General features: G+C 40.3%; 2 protein-coding genes across 3 annotated transcripts; one reads left to right on the top strand and one right to left on the bottom strand.

Annotated features, from left to right (window-relative positions):
- Positions 1-54: 54 nt before the first annotated feature.
- LOC109486897 (cytosolic Fe-S cluster assembly factor narfl-like) lies at positions 55-10,470 on the bottom strand. Of its 2 annotated transcripts, none has more exons than XM_019790807.1 (11): positions 10,385-10,470; positions 9,129-9,221; positions 7,674-7,826; positions 6,852-6,975; positions 5,770-5,901; positions 4,983-5,119; positions 3,839-3,950; positions 3,463-3,535; positions 3,174-3,311; positions 2,151-2,308; positions 55-533 (listed from the first exon to the last, which is right to left on the bottom strand). In XM_019790807.1, exons 1-11 carry the CDS (start codon positions 10,448-10,450, stop codon positions 292-294), a joined length of 1,428 nt encoding a protein of 475 aa, XP_019646366.1. In that variant the 5' UTR covers positions 10,451-10,470; the 3' UTR covers positions 55-291. The 2 variants fall into 2 exon arrangements, with proteins under 2 accessions (XP_019646366.1, XP_019646374.1); XM_019790815.1 differs by lacking the exon at positions 10,385-10,470 and adding an exon at positions 9,466-9,757.
- A 131-nt stretch (positions 10,471-10,601) lies between these two features.
- LOC109486927 (uncharacterized protein C17orf62 homolog) lies at positions 10,602-16,563 on the top strand. Its single transcript, XM_019790836.1, has 6 exons — positions 10,602-11,016; positions 11,724-11,765; positions 12,404-12,477; positions 13,068-13,161; positions 14,119-14,263; positions 16,119-16,563. The coding sequence occupies exons 1-6, from the start codon at positions 10,929-10,931 to the stop codon at positions 16,429-16,431; spliced, it is 756 nt and encodes a 251-aa protein (XP_019646395.1). The 5' UTR covers positions 10,602-10,928; the 3' UTR covers positions 16,432-16,563.
- The last annotated feature ends 5,752 nt before the right edge of the window (positions 16,564-22,315 follow it).

Below are 22,315 nucleotides of genomic sequence, written 5' to 3'. Positions count from 1 at the left end.
GATGCAGTGATGTATTTCATTCCTTTTATATGTTCCCATTGAATCAAAACCATTTGTACAATGATTTTAATGATGTACAACTTTTATTTTTCAGTGTTGTTTCAGTGACAAATGGACGTTGTAATAGTTGACAGTAAACAGTTGACAGGAATCTTGTTTTGTGGGGCCCACCTCGTTTTTTTTTTTTGCCCTATCACATTCGATTTGAAGTCTGCTGAGGATGTCATCCATAAAATTTACTTGCGGTGGCCTAAGTATGCATAAAAGCAACTAACTAAAACATCACTGTGATCACCATTTGATTGCTAGAGCGTTAGTCATCTTTTCTACAGGATGGTAGGACGTGTGCAGCATCTGTCTGGCCTTCTCACTGCTCCTCCCACTCAGCCACTCTGTGTACAGGGACTCTATCGCAGGGTTGTCCTCAGGAGTTCTAACAGGCAGGGCGGAGTACAACTCCTCTGCTCTGGTCAGGAGATCCTTGTCTGCCTCCTTGTCTCCTATTCTGACCTGCCCTCCTCCATTCAGACATCCTGTAGAGTACAAACATGATGTTATAAATCCCCAAGGTATTCTTCCTACCTTGCTAATGTTTTGATGTCTATCGGACACCTTCCTCAGAGCTTCTGACTAGTGTACTGCTCGTAAGGCCACATCAATTTAATTTGTTGGTTTTCAGGTTTTTTTCAGAAAAAATATGACGTGACAGGGTAAAAGAAAAATAAGAATAAAAACAGGTCTAGGCATCCTATTATAGCCCCAAATGCTGGGTTAATATTTAAAGTATGATTTTGAACTTTTAATCAAACCACTGCATTGATAGATGGGAAAACTGTTACAACTAGGAAGAAAAGGACTTTCCTTAACTGTTGGGGGCAAAGTATGAGCTTATTTGAGTTGATTCAGAATGAAGAGACAAATCCAAGAACCAATAAATTAAATCAGTGTGACATAAGCAAGGTAGGAATAATACCTGGCTAATATTCTTTGTTCTACAAACCTGATGAAATCATCATGAATGATGATCAATATCCTATGATAGTAGAAAACACAAGTCTGAATCAGTTTTCTACCTGGCCTGATTCTTTTTCCTTCATTGCAATTTTGTTTGGCATAACATTATGTCAAGCACCGAAGGCGTGAGCCAATGAATTTCCTGCATTTTCAATGATCGGCAGCAATTCAAGAAAAGGAAATGATGGTCTGAATTTAAGATTATGAACCTAGGACCTAAAACATCTTCCTTGTATACTGAAATATACTCCTTACAATGGAAATGTACAGGAGGATACACATGTATGTCACAGTAGAGATGCAAATCCAGTAGAGTTGGCAACTCTACTAGTAGAGATGGGAATCGTATTTATACGATTCTAGCAGGGCACAGTCATATTAGTTACCTAATTCTAGCAGGGCACAGTCATATTAGTTACCTAAAAATGTTTTGGAAAATAGACTGAATATTTTCACACCTCAATCATTACCCAACATCACTCAATTTTTTTGCCACTGAAATGTAAAACAGAGACATTTGCATCAGGCCATTATGAGTTAGAGACCCAATGTGCTAAACCGGTTTTTCCAGTTAGTTAGTGACTGGGTATATAAGAGCTAATCAGTCATACCAAGCCAGTTCTAAAGTTGATGTCAAAGTGAACAGAAGATATGGCAGATGATGAGCAGCAAAAAGCAGAATTGATATGAATGTATTGATAGAAGCACAATTTGATATCTGAAATATGAAGCAATTTAATTAACTAAATCTATAGTAATTGTGAATGTAGGCTTACCTTATAATATGATAAATTTGAAACTTTAGGTGTTCAGTCTACTAGTATTTTTAAAAAAAATTGTTCCTTGCTAGAATTGGAGAATATCCTGGTCTAACTCAAAGAATTCCCATTTGTCCTATAAAAGATTAGAATTCCAATGTCTGGTAAGAGAATTTGGAACACTCCTAGTAGATATTGGAGTAAAAACACCAGAATTCCCATCTCTACTAGTAGAGACTGGAATTCCCATCTCTACTAGTAGAGTTCCCAACTCAGTAGGAACTCAGTAGTATACATACTAGGATTCCCATCTCTACTAGTAGAGTTGCCAACTCTACTGGATTTGCATCTCTACTGTGACATGTACAAAGACAATACCTGAGGGACATGCCATGACCTCCACAAACTGGTAGGGTGACTTCCCTCGTTTGATCTTCTGAACCATGTTCTGGATGTTCCTGAAGCCGTAGGCCAGGGCAAACTTTAGAACTACCTTCCCTTCCACCTCCAGTGTCACCTCCTTAAAGTCTTTGTTCCTAGAAGACACAGAGATAGTATAAGGAAAACATGAAAACTTAAATCACTGTGTAAGCCAAAAATAGATTTGGTTTTCACAACTGAAAGTATATAATATCTTGTAATTTTGTAGCTTAGGCCACACCAATTTAATTTCTTGGTTAACGGATTCGCCGCTTCATTTTTTTTCTGATTTGCAAATAAAAATAAAAATCCAGAATCAACTGCAAAATGCTCATATTTCGTCCTGAACAGTTGAAAACAGTTCTTTCATCCTAGTTGTTACAGTTATTCCATCCTTCAATGCAATGATATCATTAAAAGTTCAAAATTCATTGTTTAAATTTTGAACCTGCCTGGTGTGTTGCCTTCATGGCTCCTATCGTACCATTTTGGGCCATAATACGATGCCTAGGCCTGTTTTTATTTTTATTTTTTTTTCGCCCGCCCGCTCCATTATTTTTCTAGAAAAATCCGTTAACCAAGAAATTAAATTGGTGTGGCCTTATATCATGATATGCACTTGTGATGCATATATTCTCATAAACTACTTCTAACCAACATTTCTGGGCAAAATTTCTTACAGGACTGTTTTCATTCCTTCAGTATGTGATCTAATAAAGGGTTAATGCCCCACCCCGAAGTGTATATGGTGAGATAATCCCTGGTCAGGTGCAATAACCACCAAATAAACCCACCAAGTGAGAGTGGTGATACTGTCCAAAAAGTGGTCAGTTATACGAATAACCGACCACTTAGAATGGCCTGATAACTGATGAGAAATGGAGCCTTCTGATTGGTCAACGTCTGCTGGCTATAAGATAATGTGCTATAACCACTTAATACAGTTTCAATACAGAATTGTGATCAAAGAAAGAAACCTACCTGAGTGTCCTGTAATTCACTGATTGCACGTCTTGTCCGAAGAGTTCCCTAGCAGCGTATCTGAAGATGTGCTCCAGGTATCCCCCTGACCCACCTCCACTGTGACTGAGAAGTTCAGCTCCTGGTGTACTACTGAACCTGGAAGCACAGATTGTATACTGTACATCATAACCAACTACATGTATAACACTGCAAACCCCCTTGAACCGAGATTCAATAGTCTTGGCATAGCAAATCCCCTTGAACTGAGTTTACAATAGTCTTGGCATAGGAACTATGTTTAACTTACAAGGTGTCCAGGTCTGCAGGGGTGACATCTACCAGTGAGATCCCCTCCTTCTCTAACATTGCCTCTACCTCACCTGGGTACCAAAGCAAAAAGGGGTTAAGGGTTAAGTCATAGTTCAATCTTTAGAAATTCTCTGGTACAGTAGTCCATAATTGTGCACACTGAGCACAAAAGTCAAACAGGTACAAAATATACATAATGTATTTTTTTCGTCAACAAAAACTGTCACAAGCTAATAATTGCACAACTTTTGCTCATGTGTATTGACAAACAAACCTACTGGTCCGTCGGTCACCAGAAGGTTAGACATCCAGGTAATAAGATGTTTTGTCAAACCTACTGGTCCAGTTGTACAGATTTTGTTTGCAGGACTCACCAGAAGTTATGACACAGTCCACGTCTCTGGTTCTGTACACGTCGTTGTAGAAATCTTCTCTGGACGCCTCCAGCTTCTTATCAAAACACGGCATGACTGTCACGTGGTATATCTGTGGTGGGGGACAAGATAAGTATTGTGTTATTTCACACACTCCGGCAAGCTACTAAGGACTAGTGATGCATACCTAAACCCAATTTTAGGTTCAGGTCCGGATTCAAGTCCAGAGGTTTAGGTTCAGTTCCAGACTTGTAAGTCTGGACCTAAACCCATGGCATATACAATATTGCATGTTGGCAACCCTGCAATGTTGTCTGGGTGAAACTTTGGCCACATATAACATGGAGGCCGGTACTTGACGATGCCAGATGGCAATGTTTTCTTCATTTTGTAGCAAAGATTTTGCAATCTACGGAAGGTTTTAGGTGGTTTGGAAAGAAAAGGGGTATGTGAAATGGTCTTTTATGGCAATAAGTCCGGACTCGGTTCTTGACTTTTAGGTTTTTTTGGACTTGAACCTAAACATTCTTACAAGTCCGGATCCAAGTCCAGTGAACCAGTATGTAGCACTACTAAGGACTGTTGCAGGACAAAGCTAGTGCTGTGTACCGGTTCGTTGGAACTAGTTCTGTGTAGTTCTGGACTTTGTTTAGGTTCAAGTAAAAAAAAATTAATGTCTGGAACTAGTTCCGGACTTTAAAAAAATCATATTCCCCTGTCAAAAATTTGCGCTGCAAAATGAATAAATCATTGGGCATCGTCAAGTGTCAGCCTCCGTAAATTACATGTATGTGGCCACAGTTTTGCCCAGACGTGCCCCACAAACAACATATCTTGCTTCTAAACCCTGGTAGTGTAGCCTGTAGTGCTTGCTGCAAAATTCTGTGGTAAAGATGCCCCATTTTCCATTGGGAAATGTTCACTGAGAACTTCCGTCCAGATTTTGTATATGCCCTGGGTTTAGGTCAGAACTTACAAGTCTGGACGTGAACCTAAACCTCTGGACTTAATCCGGACCTGAACCTGAACGTGGGTTTAGGTACACAGCACTAGTGAACACTACTTTGCCTTAGCTGGGGTTATCTGGTGGTAAAAAAGCAAAGAAGAAGATGAGGAAAGAAGATATGATACTGATGATAGACACCTGGTCAGGAGGTTTCCCTTGTTGTTTGGAGAAGTGATCCTTGACTAGAGAGCCCATGATCTGCTGAGGAGACTTGGTGGTACTGATGTAAGGTAACACATACTCTCCATGGGTCTTCTCTGCATAGCAGATCCAACCTGTAGAAAACAAATACTTTACATTCAGCAAGAAAAAAACAGTTGTCAGTCTTAGGCCTAGGAAAAAAATGTGTTGTTTCGTGTTTCAGTCCTGAAAAAATTAGGGTCGGTAGGTAGGGATTATTTTTGTTTTTTTTTCTTTTCTTTATTTAAAGTCTTTGGCAATCTCTAGTGATCCAACTTGTGATCCAACTTTTACCATACTCTTGGACAAAGTAAAACTTGCATGAGGACCCTTTTCACTGATTGTGCAACGTTTCATCACTCAGGTGTCAGATCATGGAGCTGGAAAAGGTCGATCAGCTTGAAAAATTTATGTCCCTTGCAGGCGTCCACCTAAAAAAAGGCTAGCATAGGGTTGGCAGTTTTTTCTAGGGTCGGTCGGGAAACAGGAAACAAACATTTTTTCCTAGAACTTACAGAGATACATTACATTTTAATAAAATCCCATACTTAACAAAAAATGTGTGTATAGATATAAGTACAGTCATAAAAACAAGATATAGCATGCAACTAAATGCATATCAATCTTACACAAATAACCTATCTTTTGTATGTATCCTATATTTTGTAAACTTTGTTTTTATTACATATGTGCACATCAATCAATCAATCTTAGTTCTGAGTACATGAGGGTCAGAACTGTTTACCTGGACAGGCAGAAGCTAACATGGGGAGGGGGGCGGACGTGTCCTTGTTCTGAAATCTCTGGACGAACTCTCGCTGGCTCTCCAGCAGGCTGAAGTCACGCGTAAACGTCGTGTCAAACACGTAATGTGCACCTGGGGAGAATTTACACAATGATCATGAGAGCATACATTATAATTGGTCGAAAGCTCTAGGTGAGAGAATTTTTTGTGTCGGACGAACAAAAATTTTAACTTTAAACTTGGGATATAGTTTCTACAGTAAGACCACACAATTTTATGGATGATATCTGCGCGCACATTGATTTTGGCCTGTTCTCCAACAAAAAAAACACCTCCTCCGAGGATTTAGCCTGGGTGCCATCCTTCGTAGCCAATGATAGCTAGCAACAAAAGGGAGCCAGTGGTAACTAAGGAGGATGGCACCCAGGCTGCTGAAGCTCGACGGAACCCCAGAACTCAGTACAGTGCTGATTCACAACTGCGCTGGCCTGTCGTATAAGTTGATATGTGCTACTGCAAATTCACAATTACCGGTATACCAGCTTTGTATTCCTGCAGTTTAGCAGCATTTTTGGGGGGGAGGCGGGGGAGGGTATTCGCCCACACAAACAAGTTTGGGGGTCTGTCATCTCTAAGATTAAGTCAGTGTGGCCTAAACACTAAACACAACACAACACTAAATAAAAAGGGCAATGGACCTATACCATTAAAACGTCACAGTTTGTTTACCGCAATGAATGCCGGTCAATCGACGCTTATATTATACAGGGGTGCATAGCGCGGTGTGTGTTTGTGTAGCGTTAGCCTAATATAAGGCTTTTAATACAGTACTACTTTTGTCTAATGTCAAAACTAAATCATCCATTACGGCATGTAATGCTGTGTCAACACAACTAGACGCAGCAAAAATCAGACATACCTTACTTTGAAAACTTTGAAATGATCTTTATTCTTTAACTGACCGTTCTAGAATGTTCTTTAGAATAGGTAAACAAACTGTGACGTAATAATGGTATAGGTCCATTGAACTACTAGTGATTTGATACATGTATATAAAAGTGGTTGAATGACTGAAATATTACCCAGTTGTTTGAAGAAGCCGGTGAGTTTCCTGGCTGTGTCCAGACTGGACAGGTTGTACCTGGCTGCCAGCGATGTTCTGGACTGAGGGGAGATGGAAATCACCACTAACTTCTCCTGTGATGTCTGGGGGGAAATCAAACACACAGGATTTACTCTTTCAGATCAACAGGGAACAAAAAAATGAACAATGTCTAAATCTAAGGCCTAGGGAAAAAATGTTGCATTTCCTATTTTAGCCATGAAGAAATTAAGGTTGGTAGGTAGGGATTTTTTTTTTAGACTTTGTGATCTCTCGTGATCCAACTTAATTATACAATACTAGTGTGCTCATGCAAGTTTTAAACAGTACTGTAATAATTAAAACTTGCATGAGCACACTTGTGGTTTTCAATGGCAATGTTGGGAAGCTTACTGTACAATGTTTCATCCCTCAGGTGTCAGATTATGGCGCTAAATAAGATTGATTAGCTTGACAAATTCATGTTCCTTTCAGGGTTCCACACAAAAAAAAGACTAGGGTACGCGGTTTTTCTAGGGTCGGTCGGGAAACATTTTTTTTCCCTAGGCCTTATCACTCTCTGATCAATAGTGTTCATTGTTTACCTGTGCTTGCCTGTTCTGTTTACCTGTGCTTGCCTGTTCTGTTTACCTGTGCTTGTCTGTTCTGTTTACCTGTGCTTGCCTGTTCTGTTTACCTGTGCTTGTCTGTTCTGTTTACCTGTGCTTGCCTGTTCTGTTTACCTGTGCTTGCCTGTTCTGTTTACCTGTGCTTGCCTGTTCTGTTCTAAGACCCTGTAACACTGGGAGTGTTCACAGTTTACCTGTGCTTGCCTGTTCTGTTCTAACACCCTGTAGAGTTCGTCCTGGCTCTGCTGCGTGATGAGGACGGCCTCGGCAGACGTGATACAGCCGCTGCAGGCCAGACAGTCATTCAGCGTGATCTTAGCCTTCTGCAGCTTCACTTCTTCTCCTGTCTGTCAACACAGAACAACACTGGATTAACATTTGTTTGTCTTGCATAACTGGTACACTGCCTCTATAGGCGTAACACATGAGTTTTGTACATGTAAGTACAAGCTGCGTAACACCAGACTGTAAGGTTTGAACCACTCACACAGGGAATGACTTTTCAATAAGTGTGGGCACTTGGGTTCTTTAACGTGCATGAGGTGTGGCTCTCCCAAACACGGGACCAGTCCTCCATTTAACGTCCTATCCGTGGCACGTCCCTAACCAAAGCTAGGTACTCATTTACACCTGAGTGAAGTGAGGAAATTTGTGTAAAGTGCCTTTCCCAAGGGTACAAAGATTGGTACTCTCCAAGCAGAGGTTGGTGGGGGAAGATCGTCACCGTTTTATATATGATTTCTATGTTTCATATATAAAACGGTGACGATCTTCCCCCACCAACCTCTGCTTGGAGAGTAAAAGATTGGTAGCATGGCAGGATTTGAACTCAGGACCTCTTGGTTTCGAGCCAAACCCACAAATGCAATTTCAGGGGGCCAAAACTAGAAATATTCTGAATAAGGCAATCTGTATGATAGTTGAAACATATTACATGTATTGCCTCTCATTAGTACTTTTGTATTTGTATCAGTCTTTCATACTCTGGACATTCAAAAGAGCACATGTACAGTAACAAGCCCCAAGATGAGTCCTTTACTATTTGGGCGGTATCCAAAAAATATGTCAAGGATCCCTATAGTAAATATTTTACCATTTTTGGTACACGTGACAGTCACATGCTTGGGCAACTGTTTGTCCAGTTTAAATGAGAAAAATCAATATGACATGTGGGGAAAAAACACCTGCAAAATGAGAAGTTGAAAATGAATATCACAAGTATTAGCAAATGTAATATCTTAAGTGCTGTGTACCTAAACTCACATTTAGGTTCAGGTCCAGATTCAAGTTCAGAGGTCAATGGCATATACATACATGGCATATACAAAATTGCATGTTGGCAACCTTGCAATGTTCTCTGGGCGAAACTGTGGCCACATAACATATAGAGGATGACACTTGACGATGCCCGATGGCAATGTTTTGCTGACATTCTACGTATATGGTGTACCCCCAAAAAATTGTGTGCCCAATTTTTCAGGTTGGGTGCACCTATTCCCAAAAATGAATTTCGAGCCCTGCTCAATGTATACCATCAGTAAAATTCAAGATGAATTTTCCATAGTGTAAACAAATATTTCTGCCATAAACTGTGGATGGGTGAAAGCAGGGAGGAGGTTAAGTATCTTTGCTACATAATGTATGCGCACCTGTGCCACCTGCACGTAGCTGCCGTCGTTGTGAATCTTAATCTTCCCCACCTCACCTGCCGTCTTCTCAACCTTCACAGGCTTGATGCATTCCTGGAAAAAAAATATATTTCGGCATGACTTGACTTCCTGGAAATTAAGCACTTAATTTAAGAGACAAATCAAACAATGGTTGAAAACACAATGCACCCATGTGAAAAGCTAAATTATTAGATTGTATTTTAATCTTGACCTGAAAAAAAAGTCCAGTCACAACAAAGAAGCAAGGTACATGTACATGTACAACACAGGTGTGCATGTTATTGTTAACAACATATCAAAGCCTGGAAAAAAACACCTTTGAGACACACTCTCCACAACACGTAATTTTCTTCTTTCCTTGGTCCATTGTGTACCTACAGCATACCGACTCCTTACATGTAGTTAGATCCGCTCTTTGGCCCTGCTACTAGTAGTTAAATCTTGCTGAGAAACCTTAAAATCGGGTCGTTCTGTAAAAGCCATTATAATCCCACAACAAGTAGAAATCGCCAGGCTTTGTTTACAGCTAGCGGGCCTCAGGTTGGCTTTAGTCCCATGTACCGTTACGCCCACTCTATCCTACACAAAGACCCTTACGTATTGCCTGTTATGAAATTCGTACCGAAACGTTCTACGTGCCGAAACCCATGTAAGCAATGGCGGAGTATGAGCAACGTAAATGTTTATTCACCTTGTCTTGTGGCTAAAATATATTCGTGTCACGTATCAGTGTCTTTGAAAGAGTTTGAGGCTACACTAACAATCTAATCATCTAATATTTGCTTTACAAAGGAGTCAATCGTGGCAGCGTTTTCATCGAAAAGTTTGGCCCGCTTCCACAAACTTTTTTTTCACCATGACTGTTCATGAGTGCCCTCTAGCGACATTGCTCGGTATTGCAGTGACAAGTACGTCCTTGTCACACACACCTTGGTCAGCGTGCAGTTACGACGACAGTGAATATTCAGCGACAACGTACGCCAATGGGACGTCAAGGTGTGCAGTAACTCTCCAAGCAAGCGTGGCTACGGTGACAACACAGGTATGAGCGTCTACAACAAATTATGAAGCTATAGAATTCAGAACTTTTTGCGCGTCGACACACACACTTTCTACATGCAACATTTGCGTGAGTCTCTTTGAATATCTAAGTGTGGCACATTTGTGTGAACAGCTTCAAATGATAAAGTATGTGTCCTGCATTGCCAAAACTAATAAAATGCGACTTAACTCACCTGTGACGGGGTGATAAAGTCGTCCAAATCCGTGAGTTGCAAAACTCCGCTAAATTTTGACGCCATTTTGAAAATTCCCTATCCTTTTACTGTACGTGCCCTTCTCCTCACTGCTGATTGGTTGTTGCGTGCATTTCAAGAGTTTTGATTGGTCAATTTTTCTTCCTTGTCCATTTTGATTGGATGAGACGAGCTGGTGCAATACCTCTGGCTGTAACCCGGAAGTGGATGTAAATAAATATTGGTGCGGTGGTTTTCTTTTTGCAGCTGCACGACACAAAAAAAAAATTGTAGCATGTTTGACGGAATGTTTTATGTGGTGCGGTAGGATTAAGCGACTTACCGGTGCATGCAATTCACGTAACGCGTTATCATACTTCTTTCTCTCACCTCCAAGGTCTAGGAAATGTATGTGGTGCACTCAACAACGCATAATATTCACCACCGATGCTAACGTTCGTTAACATGCGTGTTTTTGTGAACTGGGTGTAAATTGGAGTCCTGTATTTTGAGAAAAGAACGACGAGAAAGACTTGGGGACAAGATGGTTTACATGAAGATCAAGAAGAAAACTCCCCTGATCTTATTTTTGAAGAGATCACCCGGAATCAGGTCTTGGAGTCTACTTGTAGGTGAGTGAAAAAAATTATTTTTATTTATATTTATAACGTTAACGTTAACGTTAAATCTTTCAGTACAAGTTCATCTTTTTGGTAGTAACCAGAATTTCTGAAATACATGTACGGTCACATTTGGGTAACCCTTATTAGGCAACAAAACCAAGTCTGGGTTGTACCAGTGGGCTATTAGATATTATATTCCCTTCATAATCATTTTGAAGGTTATGCATGGGCGTGTGACTGAATGGCTGAATGAATAAAATCAATATGAGCCCATGCATAAATTACCACCCATCTTGTGAATGAATGAATGAATGAATGAATGAATGAATGAATGAATGAAGAAAGAAATAGAAATGAATGAATGAAGAAAGTAAGAGAAAAGAATGAATGAATGAAGAAAGAAAGGAATGAATGAATGAATGAATGAAGAAAGTAAGAAAAAAGACTGAATGAATGAAGAGAGATGAATGAATGAATGAATGAATGAATGAAGTGAAATGAATGAAGTGAAATGAATGCAATAATTGCCTATCTCATGATCTGTTAACAGTAGAGGTTTCTAAAATGAGACCATGATCTGTAAGTGAGTGTTAGCAATGTGTTATATATCTATGTCTTGAAATACTTTTATACTATAAAACATATTTGTTGAACCTCCAACCTTAGATATTATGATATGACTTTAATCATATATCAACCTTCCGTTTATCTACCAGGCTTCGTGGCTGTTGGGGTTGGAGCTGCTTATTTCAGTGGAGGTAAAGAAATGTCCTGATTTTGTCAACAACACCCCTTAACCCTCCTCCCACTGCTACAGTCCAGTTGTACAGTCTGGTCCAACCTTGGTACAGAGAGGGTTAACATACTAGATGTTGGGAGTAATTTTCTCAGCTGTACAGTAAGTTTGACTAACCTTACAGGAAAACCTGCAGCTTATAGTATTTGGGTGTGGGGTGAATGTATGGTCTGGTTACTTTGTTTGACATAACTGGTAAATCGTGACCTTTACATGTATTAAACACACCAGTTTTGGAACTGTAAGGTTTGATTCACTAACTAGCCTGGTTACCAGACCTAGTATAGCTCCCTAGTCCTACAGCCTCTCTGCAAATAGAATGTAGGACTCTGGAGCTATAATAGGTCTGGTAACCAGGCTATCCGCTATCACGATGGACCCCTACTCTTTTCAATGAGTGTGGTGGGATTTTTAACATGCTTGAGGTGTGGTTCTCCTCAAACATGGGACCTCTGGCTTTACGTCCTATCTGAGAGGACATACCTAACCAAAGCTTAATACTCACTAATAGTAATGCTAAGTACAGATACTGAGTAATGTTGACAAATGTGTTGAAAAGGTAAATGTCACATAAAGTTCAGACCTGAACATTTTTTTCAGATCACATCTTATGGAGTCTGTTCTACATCACAGCCTGTTTAGTGGTGGGTGTATCGTGTATGGAGGATTGGGAGGTGAGTGCCAGGTTATTATCACATATGTGTAACATAAAGGACTTAAAGGTATCCAATGCAATTTCAGGGCGGCAAAACCACGTTTTCCAAAGTTAATTTATTTGCTGGTCATTCTTTGGTCATTCTTTGAATGTAGTGCTAGTAAGTTAAATCAATCCTGTCCCATAGCATAGTGATATGTCTGAGGCAAAAATGTGATGTTGCTGACAGAAAATGGTTGCTTGTTTTGTATCTTAGGCAAGTTCTAGCTATTTATGGGTGGTACCCCAAAATAAAGAGACACCTCGCATATTGAGCTATTTCAAATGCTACAAGTATGAAATGATGACAAAAATGTCCTAAGAAATGGTAGTACAATAAATTTCAATATTAATACAGATTTCATCATCCAGAATATGTTTTTGTTGTTTTGCCAGCCTGAAATACTGAAGCATTGGATGCCTCTAATATGTACTGCAACCTTTAATGTTTTCACCTCAAAAATACGCTTAAGGGAAGAAGAAGAATGGGAATTCACATACATGATGAAGCACAGTTTAGTATTCCTCCCCTCACCATTGCTAACTCAGCCTGTCTGTTCTGAATGTCAGGAGTGTATATTTGACAAGATGACAGGGAAGGTGACTGTGAAGAAGTTCAGTTTGATGCAGGCGATCCTCAGGCCCAAACAGGAGCAAAGAGAAAGTAAGGAACCACTGATGCACTTGGGATAGTATATTTTTATGTTTACTAAAAGAAAACATTGTTTTTGCTCAGTTTCCTCTTCTGCAAACAAATAAGGTCAATGACCTAGCCTGGGCCAGATGTCTGTCACCTTGGTAACTGGTGTTGGGTTACATAATGTTGCAATTTTATAGTAGGAAGGACTTAACCTCCTGTCACCATATACAATGTATATCTATATGAATGTGTTTGAGTAAGAATTAACAGAGCAGACCATATGCAAAGGTAAACATTATGCATTTGCTTTTTTTATTATTGAGCAATATAGAAACTTACAGGACACAGTGGTGGGCAACTCTAGCAGGTTGCTAATATTAGCCCCTGACAAAGAAGAGTACATACAATGGTAAATAATAGTAACAAAACAGCAACAAGTAACAAAACAGCAAATATACAAAACAGCAAATGGGCAGAAAAAGGATATTATCTTTCACAAGCAGAAATGTCTTATCTCTTTTTTCTACTGTACAGAATCCAGGCATGACTTTTGATTATTGTATACAAAAGATACGTTGATGTGAGTGGATCAAGTTCTAAGATAGCTAATGTATCAAATGCATGTAAATTACTTTCTGTCAGAATTTATATTTTTAAATATTGTAGATGGTTGAACAAGCCATTTACCCAGCATGTAATGTCTGCAATTCATGTTGTCTGGAATGTACAAATGTACATTCTTACATGATAATAGACCTTCAAAATACATGTAAATCTGTCTGTTCTGTGTGTGCTTATTGCAGTTGTTGCAGATATTTACAAAATAGTAAGTGTGGATGTATAACATAGGATGATACAACATAAGTGTATAAAAATAGTAAGTGTAAATGTACATTCTTACATGATAATGGACCTTCAAAATACAATGTAGATCCGTCTGTTCCATGTGACTGTAAATTACATGTGCTTTCCTTATTGCAGTTGTTGCAGATATTTACAACATAGTAAGTGTGGAGGTTGAACAGGAGACATTCCGGTACCTGGGTACAGGCAGCCATGTTGTCCTGTCCTTCCAGTCAGGATACTCCATACCCATGACAGAAGCTGCAACGTTGGGCGACAACAGGTTGGTCTTTTGTTTAAAGCTCAAACTTTTGGTCCAACACAAAAAATTCTCTCACCTAGAGCTTTCGACCAGTCACTCTGGTCTTCCTCAGTAAACTGACCCAGTGAAGCTTGTCACGTGGCTTCTTTGAAGTGTGACGTCAACACTGGGTGAAAGGTATCTGGTAGATGATGTCGGCCCCTGTCGTGGTTCAATGAAGGGTGATGGGCCCTGATGTATATGGCTTCCTTCACCCCTCTCAAGAAATAGTCTTGTTCAGTGTCCAAAATCCAGGTTGGCCTTTTGATTAAATCAGGCCACACTGACTTAATTCTAAGGATGACATCCTTTGAAGACGACCAAACTAGTGCGCGCGGGCGAATAAAATAAATTCCAGCCAAAAAAAAATGCTGCTAAACCACAGGAATACAGAGCTGGTAATGTGAATTTGCAGTAGTACATAGAGACTTTTACGACAATTTGGCACATACTGGCCTTTTGTGACATTCATGAGTTGGCCCTGTACTGAGTTCCGTGGAGCTTTGGCAGCCTGGACACTATCCTCCGTAGTTACCGTCGGCTCCCTATTGTCACTAGCTACCATGGAGTAAAGAGGATGGCACCCAGGCCAGAGCCTTGGAGGAGGTGATTTTTTTTAGAACAGGCGAAAATCAATGCACACGTGGATGTCATCCATAAAATTAAAAAGTGTGGCCTTATCTATTGTAGATATGACTTAAAATTTCTCTTTTGTGCCAATGGGAATTAAAGTTTATAATTTGTAAGATTTAAAGAATCTATGAGCCTAGGCTTTAGTTTAGAATATATGAAAGGTTTTTTTTGTGTGTAACATGTCCCCTTGTTATTCTAGTTTTGTTTACTCCGTCCTCAAAAAGAAAGATAAAACTCTCATTCTAAGCAGCATACATGTCAATATTTGTGATGGCCAGTTTTTCACATTTATTTTTGTCAACGAAAATTTTGTTTTTGCTTTTGAATACACTGTATCAAACACAAAGACCAGTCCTGTGTGCATACCAACTGATGATTGGAAATTTACTTTGTGTTAAATAAAAGGCTGTAGGCAATCTTCTCCTCTTTTGTCACACATAATTCTAGTCGTCACAAACTATTGTAAGCTTGGGACTGCCTTATTTACTGGAGGACAAAGGACTGTTACATACCATTTTGCCTATTGTTGTCATTCATAACCACGTCATGTCACTGAAATATTGATATATCTTTGTTTGCAATAGCACACATTTGGTTATGGAGACATTATGTTAGAATATTGAGTTATAAGTCAGCAATGTGGGAAGGTGCATTTGGATGCTTCCCCTGTATGTGTCATACACGTACATTCAGTTTTAGGGCAGTACCTGCACGCATTTAATGGAAAATGGGGCATCTTGACTGCAAAATTAGAAGCAAGAGAAGAACTCCTAAATCTACCATATAACACTTTACTTGGAAACATAAGCATTTCCCCCCTTTTTGGAGCACAGGCGCCCCAGTTCCACTACTTCAGAAGTTTCACAACACATAAATATCAAGTCCCCGAGCCACACAGTTACACTGAATACGTACGCATACTGGACACAGAGAAGGACTACTTTGTGAGGGGTGGGAAGGAGGCAATTTGCATCAGGGCCCATCAACCCTCTCTGAACTGTAACGGAGGTAGATTCCGCCTTCCTGCCACATTTGATGCACTCCTGACATCACCACACTTCCAACTTCCGGAGAGTCAGCAAGTACATCATACATCTTACTAAGGCTGATAAAATTGATCGAAAATTTTTGGTGAGTTCCCTTCTTGTGTTGGAACAAAGCTTGAACTTTACAACTATAACTCAACCCCCCAACTGTTCTCCAGGGACCACCACAGAATAGCGGGAGAAGTGCGTTCCTTCCTGAACCTCGATGACACCCACCGCTTCAGCACGCTGGACAGCGACAGCGAGCAGGAGGACTCCTCCCTACCGGGGGACGGCGCCATGACGGGCGAAGACGAGGACGACTTCGCCAACTCCTCTGAGTCGGACCTGGGGTCGGACTACGAAGCCGAGTCCCTCACGGGAGAGGACACCAGCGCGACGGACCTCTCGGATTACGAGGGAGGGTCGCAGACGGACGCGTCATCGGATTCCGAAGAGTACGTGGTCAGGAAGCCGGGACATCCCGTATGACACAACCTCGACTTATGCAAATCCTCTTCACAGCAAGAATGTTCTTTCCGCTTTTAGGCCACAGCAAGTAAATTTTATGGATGACGTCCTATGCAGACCCTAAATCTAATGCGAGAGCACAAAAAAAAACAAGGGCCAAAAAAAGCAAGATGTCTAGATTTGAAATATACATACTAAAGGACGATATGTTAGGACACAAATTGAATGCAGAGAGCACAAATGTTAGGACACAAATTGAATGAGAAAGCACAGACACTGTGTTCTCTCATTCAATTTGTGTCCCAACATTTGTCATCCCTTAGTATATTTCAAATCTTGACATCTTACTTTTATTTTGGCCCTTCTTGTTTGCCACAAGGTAACAACCAACTAGTCTCTTATTTGCCATGAAAACAGCAATAAATCAATGGAACGACAGTCGCTCTTCTGTCCCATTTCTTTCCTTTAACCACATCTTCCCTTATCCCACTGTCGTGACTCTTTGGCCATAGTTACAAGAAGTGGAATTTCTTGTTTCCTCTGGGAACAGGCCAAAATCAATGCACGCGCGGAGGTCATCCATAAAAATTACTTGCTGTGGCCTTATGGCAAGTTAAGCTATTCTAGACAAGAATTGTTTGGAGAATAAAGTAGAGTTTGATAGGATGACATATTCTTTTGTCAACGTGTAGAGCTAGAGTTTGAGACCAAATTGCTATAGATGTCAAATGCAGAATGACTATCAGATGTTACGTCCAGATTGTGTATGTATTTAACAGGTTGTTGCTGATATAATATGTCTCATTAGTTATCTTTTTATACTACTTGAGTGTTTCTTGTTATATTCCACTGTTCAAAATTTATGCAAGCACTGCAAAACCAGAAGGTCATAATGTTCACGTTATACTCTTGTTGCATTTTATAAGAATGTGTTACATAATTATGCTTTTTATAATACTGTGTTGGCAATCCAAGAGTGAAGATAGCAACAATTAAAGAAATAAGATATTGAATGTAATGAGTTTGTATTGTCATGTAACAGGGTACTTGTAGAATCTTGATAATGAATACAATTACTGTGTGTCTTTGTTTGTTTGTTTTGTATAACCGGTAAACCGCCTTTAGGCGTAACACACCAGTACATCTAAGTAGAAGTTGCGTAAGACCGGACTGTAAGGTTTGAACCACTCACACCGGGAAGGTCCCCTACTCTTTTCAATAAGTGTAGTGGGTTCTTTAACGTAGATGGTGTGTGGCTGTCCCCAAACACGGGATCGAAGATAGGTACGCATTTCCACCTGAGTGAAGTGAGGAAAGTCGTGTAAAGTGCCATGGGTAGGATTCGAACCCCGGGACCTCTTGGTCCTGAGCCGAACGCGCTACCGCTATGCCGCACGACGTGTTGTCTCTTTGTGAGAATTCCTGTGTGGCTGTGATACCGGACCAAACACATTTTGAGGTTGATTGCTATTTCTGATATGCATTAAAGGCATCCAATGCAATTCAGGGTTGCAAAACTGGAAATATTCTGAATAAGGCAATCTTTAGGATATTGACACATACTGTCCCATATTAGCACATTTGAATCAGTATTTCATACTTCAGGTACTAGTATTTAAAACTGCAGAAAAAAATGCAAGCCTCAAGCTTAGTCCTTATGTTCTGGGTGGTAGCCAAAAAAACAATCCAGTAACCATTTTTCGACAGAATTTTGGGCATTTTTGCTCCATGAATGTCGACATACGTTGGGACAGTGTTGTTTTAACTCAGTATGTAGATAAATGACTAAAACGTGGACTTTGAAAAATCTGGTTTGCAAGCCCTAAAAACTGCACTGGAGCTGTTGAACTCTCCTAGGCATCCTAGGAGCACGGATATGGACAAGTTTACATTCAGATCAACAAACAGCTTGTCTGAAAGAAGAAAGATGGATATCTGGCCGTTTTATAACTCATCTTTCTATAAATATAATGGAGCCTGTGAGTTACCTGCAATTTAACAAAGGACTTTTTATCAATATAGGAAAAACGCCAGTCTAAATGTAAATTTTGGCCTCCTTACATACCATTATAGATAACGTAGCACTGGCTATACAGTGGCGAAAAGAGGTCCTTTTTATTCGTTCAGAGGTCCAAAGGTGCAATTTTGTCAAGGAGACCACAAGTCCCTACAATCCTCAACGTACGGGATGTGGTCGACCGGTGCAGTCGGTATCTGTATAGCCGGTATAACAGCAGCCCTTCGGCATAACACACCAGCTTCTGTATCTGTATAGCCGGTATAACCACCTTTTGGCGTAACACACCAGCTTCGCAGGCACGCGGCGCGGCGGCAGCTAGCTACATTACACCGAACGACTTGTTATACCTAACGCTTGAACATCTAACTCTAAACATTGTTCAAAGCTATCAAGTGACAATGCCCCTACTGTACTTGGTGACAGCGAGTTCCACTCTGTGATACTTCTACGTAGGAAAGAATGAGTTTTGAACACCTCAATCCTTGGTTGATAACTCTGGTACTTGAAGGCATGACTATTTCTTGTTCTTTTCTGAGCTGGTTTTAAGTACTTAGTAATTGGTACGTCCACCAGTTTATTAGTTATTTTGTACATCATGCATAAATAGACATTTTTCGTCTGTATTCCAGTGATACCCACTGTAGGTTTCATTTCATTTCTGTGACACTAGTACCTCTTTCATATTTGTTCATACAGAATCTTGCATCTTGGTTCTGTACCCGGCTTTGTTTTCCAGTTTATCTTTGTCTTTCTTTGTATTTGCATCCCACACTGTCGCGGCATATTCTAGGTTTGGTCTTACAAGTGACGTGTATGCAAGTGATTTTACTCTAGTTGGGCATGCCCACATATTACGTTTAATCACTCCCAATGTCTGTTTCGCCTTAGTTGTGATATTATTAACATGTGCACCCCACTTCAGTCCGCTTGTCAGCGTGACGCCCAGATACGGATTGGTTTTTGTGGTTGCTAAACCCTGACTACAAAACTGGTAGCTAGTTGCATGTGGTGTTTGTTCGTTTGTTTGTTATGTGCATAATGTAGCATTTTTTGGGTTTAAACTGCATGAGCCATTTGCTTTGCCATTCTTCCAGGGTGTTCAGGTCTTTTTGCAGAAGATGACGTTTGATCACTCCCAATGTCTATTTAGGCCACACCGACTTAATTTTATGGATGACATCCGCGCGCGCATTGATTTTCGCTTGTTCTCAAAAAAAAAAAAAAAAAGATCACGTCCTCCGAGGATCTGGCCTTGCTCTAGGCCCTGGGTAGTCCATGGTAGTATGCAACAATACGGAGCCGGTGGTAACTTTGGAGGACGGCTCCACGACTCAAGAATTCAGTACATACGTACAGTGCCGATTCATAAATTCCGCAAAAAGCCAGCATATCGTATACGTCGCTACGGACTGCCACAAATTCACAGTACCAGCTCTGTATTTATGTGGTTTAGTTGCATTTTTATTTTTTGCCGGAATTTTTTTTTATTCGCAAATTGCATTTGTTGATGATTATTACATAAATAATATCAAATATAATATTTTCTTCTGTTTCCCATGGGTGCTTTTTGGTGCATTTGGGGTTTTCTGATGCACAAGATGTATAATATCACCAATCAACAGAGTTTGTAGAAAAGCACTTTAGTTTGGTGAAGTTTGAGCACCATTTTTGAAGCAAATGTTTGCATAAATGTTTATGACACAATGTAAGAAGTTGTACATAAGTTACAAAAGTCAGATAGCCTCATACACTACTTGAGTCCTTTGATAATTCAAAGAACCAAAAATTACTGGTCAAATTGTTGCCATTGCTGCACTTTTAAAAGGAAACATGACAAGACTATATGCCTGGTGCTGACAGTCAGCCATCTGGGACACGTGTAGTGGGATGTGTATTGCAAAGGATGATGGGAAAGTATCATTTCCCCCCCGCCTTAGCCTTAGGTAATGAACGGCCACCGGTACTATCTGATGTCATGACGGGCTACCAGCGTCCGAGTTTCTGCAGACTGTACGAGTGTAGAATCAATGCTGTATTGGGACCAGTGGCGCCAGGGATTATCACTATCGGCTGCCATCTTGTGCCTGCTTGACCCTTACATTATCGTTTTCTTACGAGCAAATGCTCTTGTAAACACTTGGGAAGGAAGGGGTGTGGGGTCGTGTGGCGTAACGGCAGAGCATTCGGCTCAGAACCAAGAAGCCCCGGGTTCGAATCCTGACATATCGCCAAACTTGTGCCCTTGGGAAAGGCTTTCCTCACTTCGCTCAGGTGAAAATGAGTATGCCAGAATGATCATTATGATGATCCTGGGCACTTTTATTAATAAAAAGTTAAAGAAACACCAAGTAGGGGGTAGTGCGATACGCAGGCCGACGCTTGTCTAAAGTCTAGTAAATGCCGTGAAAGGTAAAAATTATATTTCTCAGCAACAATTTCCGAACTTCATGTTGCTCATATTTAGGCCACAACAAGTAAATTTTATGGATGACATCCTCCGCAGACTCCAAATCTAATGCTATAGGGCGAAAAAATACAAACAAGGCGGACCGATAAAAAGATTCCTATATTATCAAATCTTGAGATCATAAACCTTGTAAAACAAGAATTGAGGCAACAAAACATAACGCAACCAGGTCTCCTCTCTTCATATGTATCCGTGAAGTTCCAACATGGCAACAGACATATTTGCCCATTTTCGGCACGCTGATCACTGTCTGAGGGCAACAAAATTTGTTGTTGTTTTTTTTTTTCAAAATTAGGCGAAAATCAATGCGCGCGCGCTCATCCATATAAAATTACTTGCTGTGACCTTAGTACATGTCATGAACATGAGCCATACTGAATCACAAGTACCTATAAGTAGTATAGTATGCGGAGAAAGTAGCGAATTTCGGGCGGCGCTGTCAGGCGGCGCAGGTCAGGGGTCATAATTAGTGCCGACGTTGCCTCCTCAGCATATGGGTAGACATATCGATATGATACTTTTAATGTTTAAACGTATGGATATAATGTGTGTTTATGATGATTATAGTATATTTTAATATTGTAAATATGGATGGTCTTATAATTGTATGCACCATCTATCCATGGATGGTGTATATATATATTATATGTATGTCGAAGAACTCTGTATATGTCCTCCTCCCGTCCTCCAACTCCCGAAGTGAATGAACAGCTAGTGAAGCCATGTGTCCCACATAAGGGTAGTACTCATATGTCATATCTAGTTATCAGGAGTGTGTATATGTTTTTTATGTGTGTATATTTCCTCCTCCTCCTCCCGTTCTTTAAAACTAACTCCCGAAGTGAATGAACAGCTAATGAAGGTATGTCCCACACAGGTATTAGTGGGTAATACTCATATGTCATATCTAGTTATCTGGGGTGTGTATATATTCCCTCCTCCTCCTCCTCCAACTCCCGAAGTGAATGAAGACGTGTTACACACAGGTATTAATGGGTGGTACTCATATGGCATATCTAGTAATAGGAGTGTGTATATGTCTTTCGTGTGTATATATATTCCCTCCTCCTCCTCATCCTCCAACTCCCGAAGTGAATGAAGACGTGTTACACACAGGTATTAATGGGTGGTACTCATATGGCATATCTAGTAATAGGAGTGTGTATATGTCTTTCGTGTGTATATATATTCCCTCCTCCTCCTCATCCTCCAACTCCCGAAGTGCATAAACAGCTAGTGAAGGTATGTGTTACACACAGGTATTAGTGGGTAGTACTCATAGGTCATATCATATCTAATAGGCGTGTGTATATATGTTTTTCATGTGTATATTCCCTCCTCCTCCTCCCGTCCTCCAACTCCTAAAAATAGTTATTTGAGTAAGTAGTACCAAATAAATTGATAGTTAAATATCAAGT

This window comes from Branchiostoma belcheri, unplaced genomic scaffold (assembly GCF_001625305.1).
Source record: "Branchiostoma belcheri isolate BF01 breed outbred unplaced genomic scaffold, Haploidv18h27 scaffold110, whole genome shotgun sequence".
Taxonomy (NCBI): Eukaryota; Metazoa; Chordata; class Leptocardii; order Amphioxiformes; family Branchiostomatidae; genus Branchiostoma; species Branchiostoma belcheri.
This window is presented reverse-complemented; position numbering and strand designations above follow the sequence as displayed.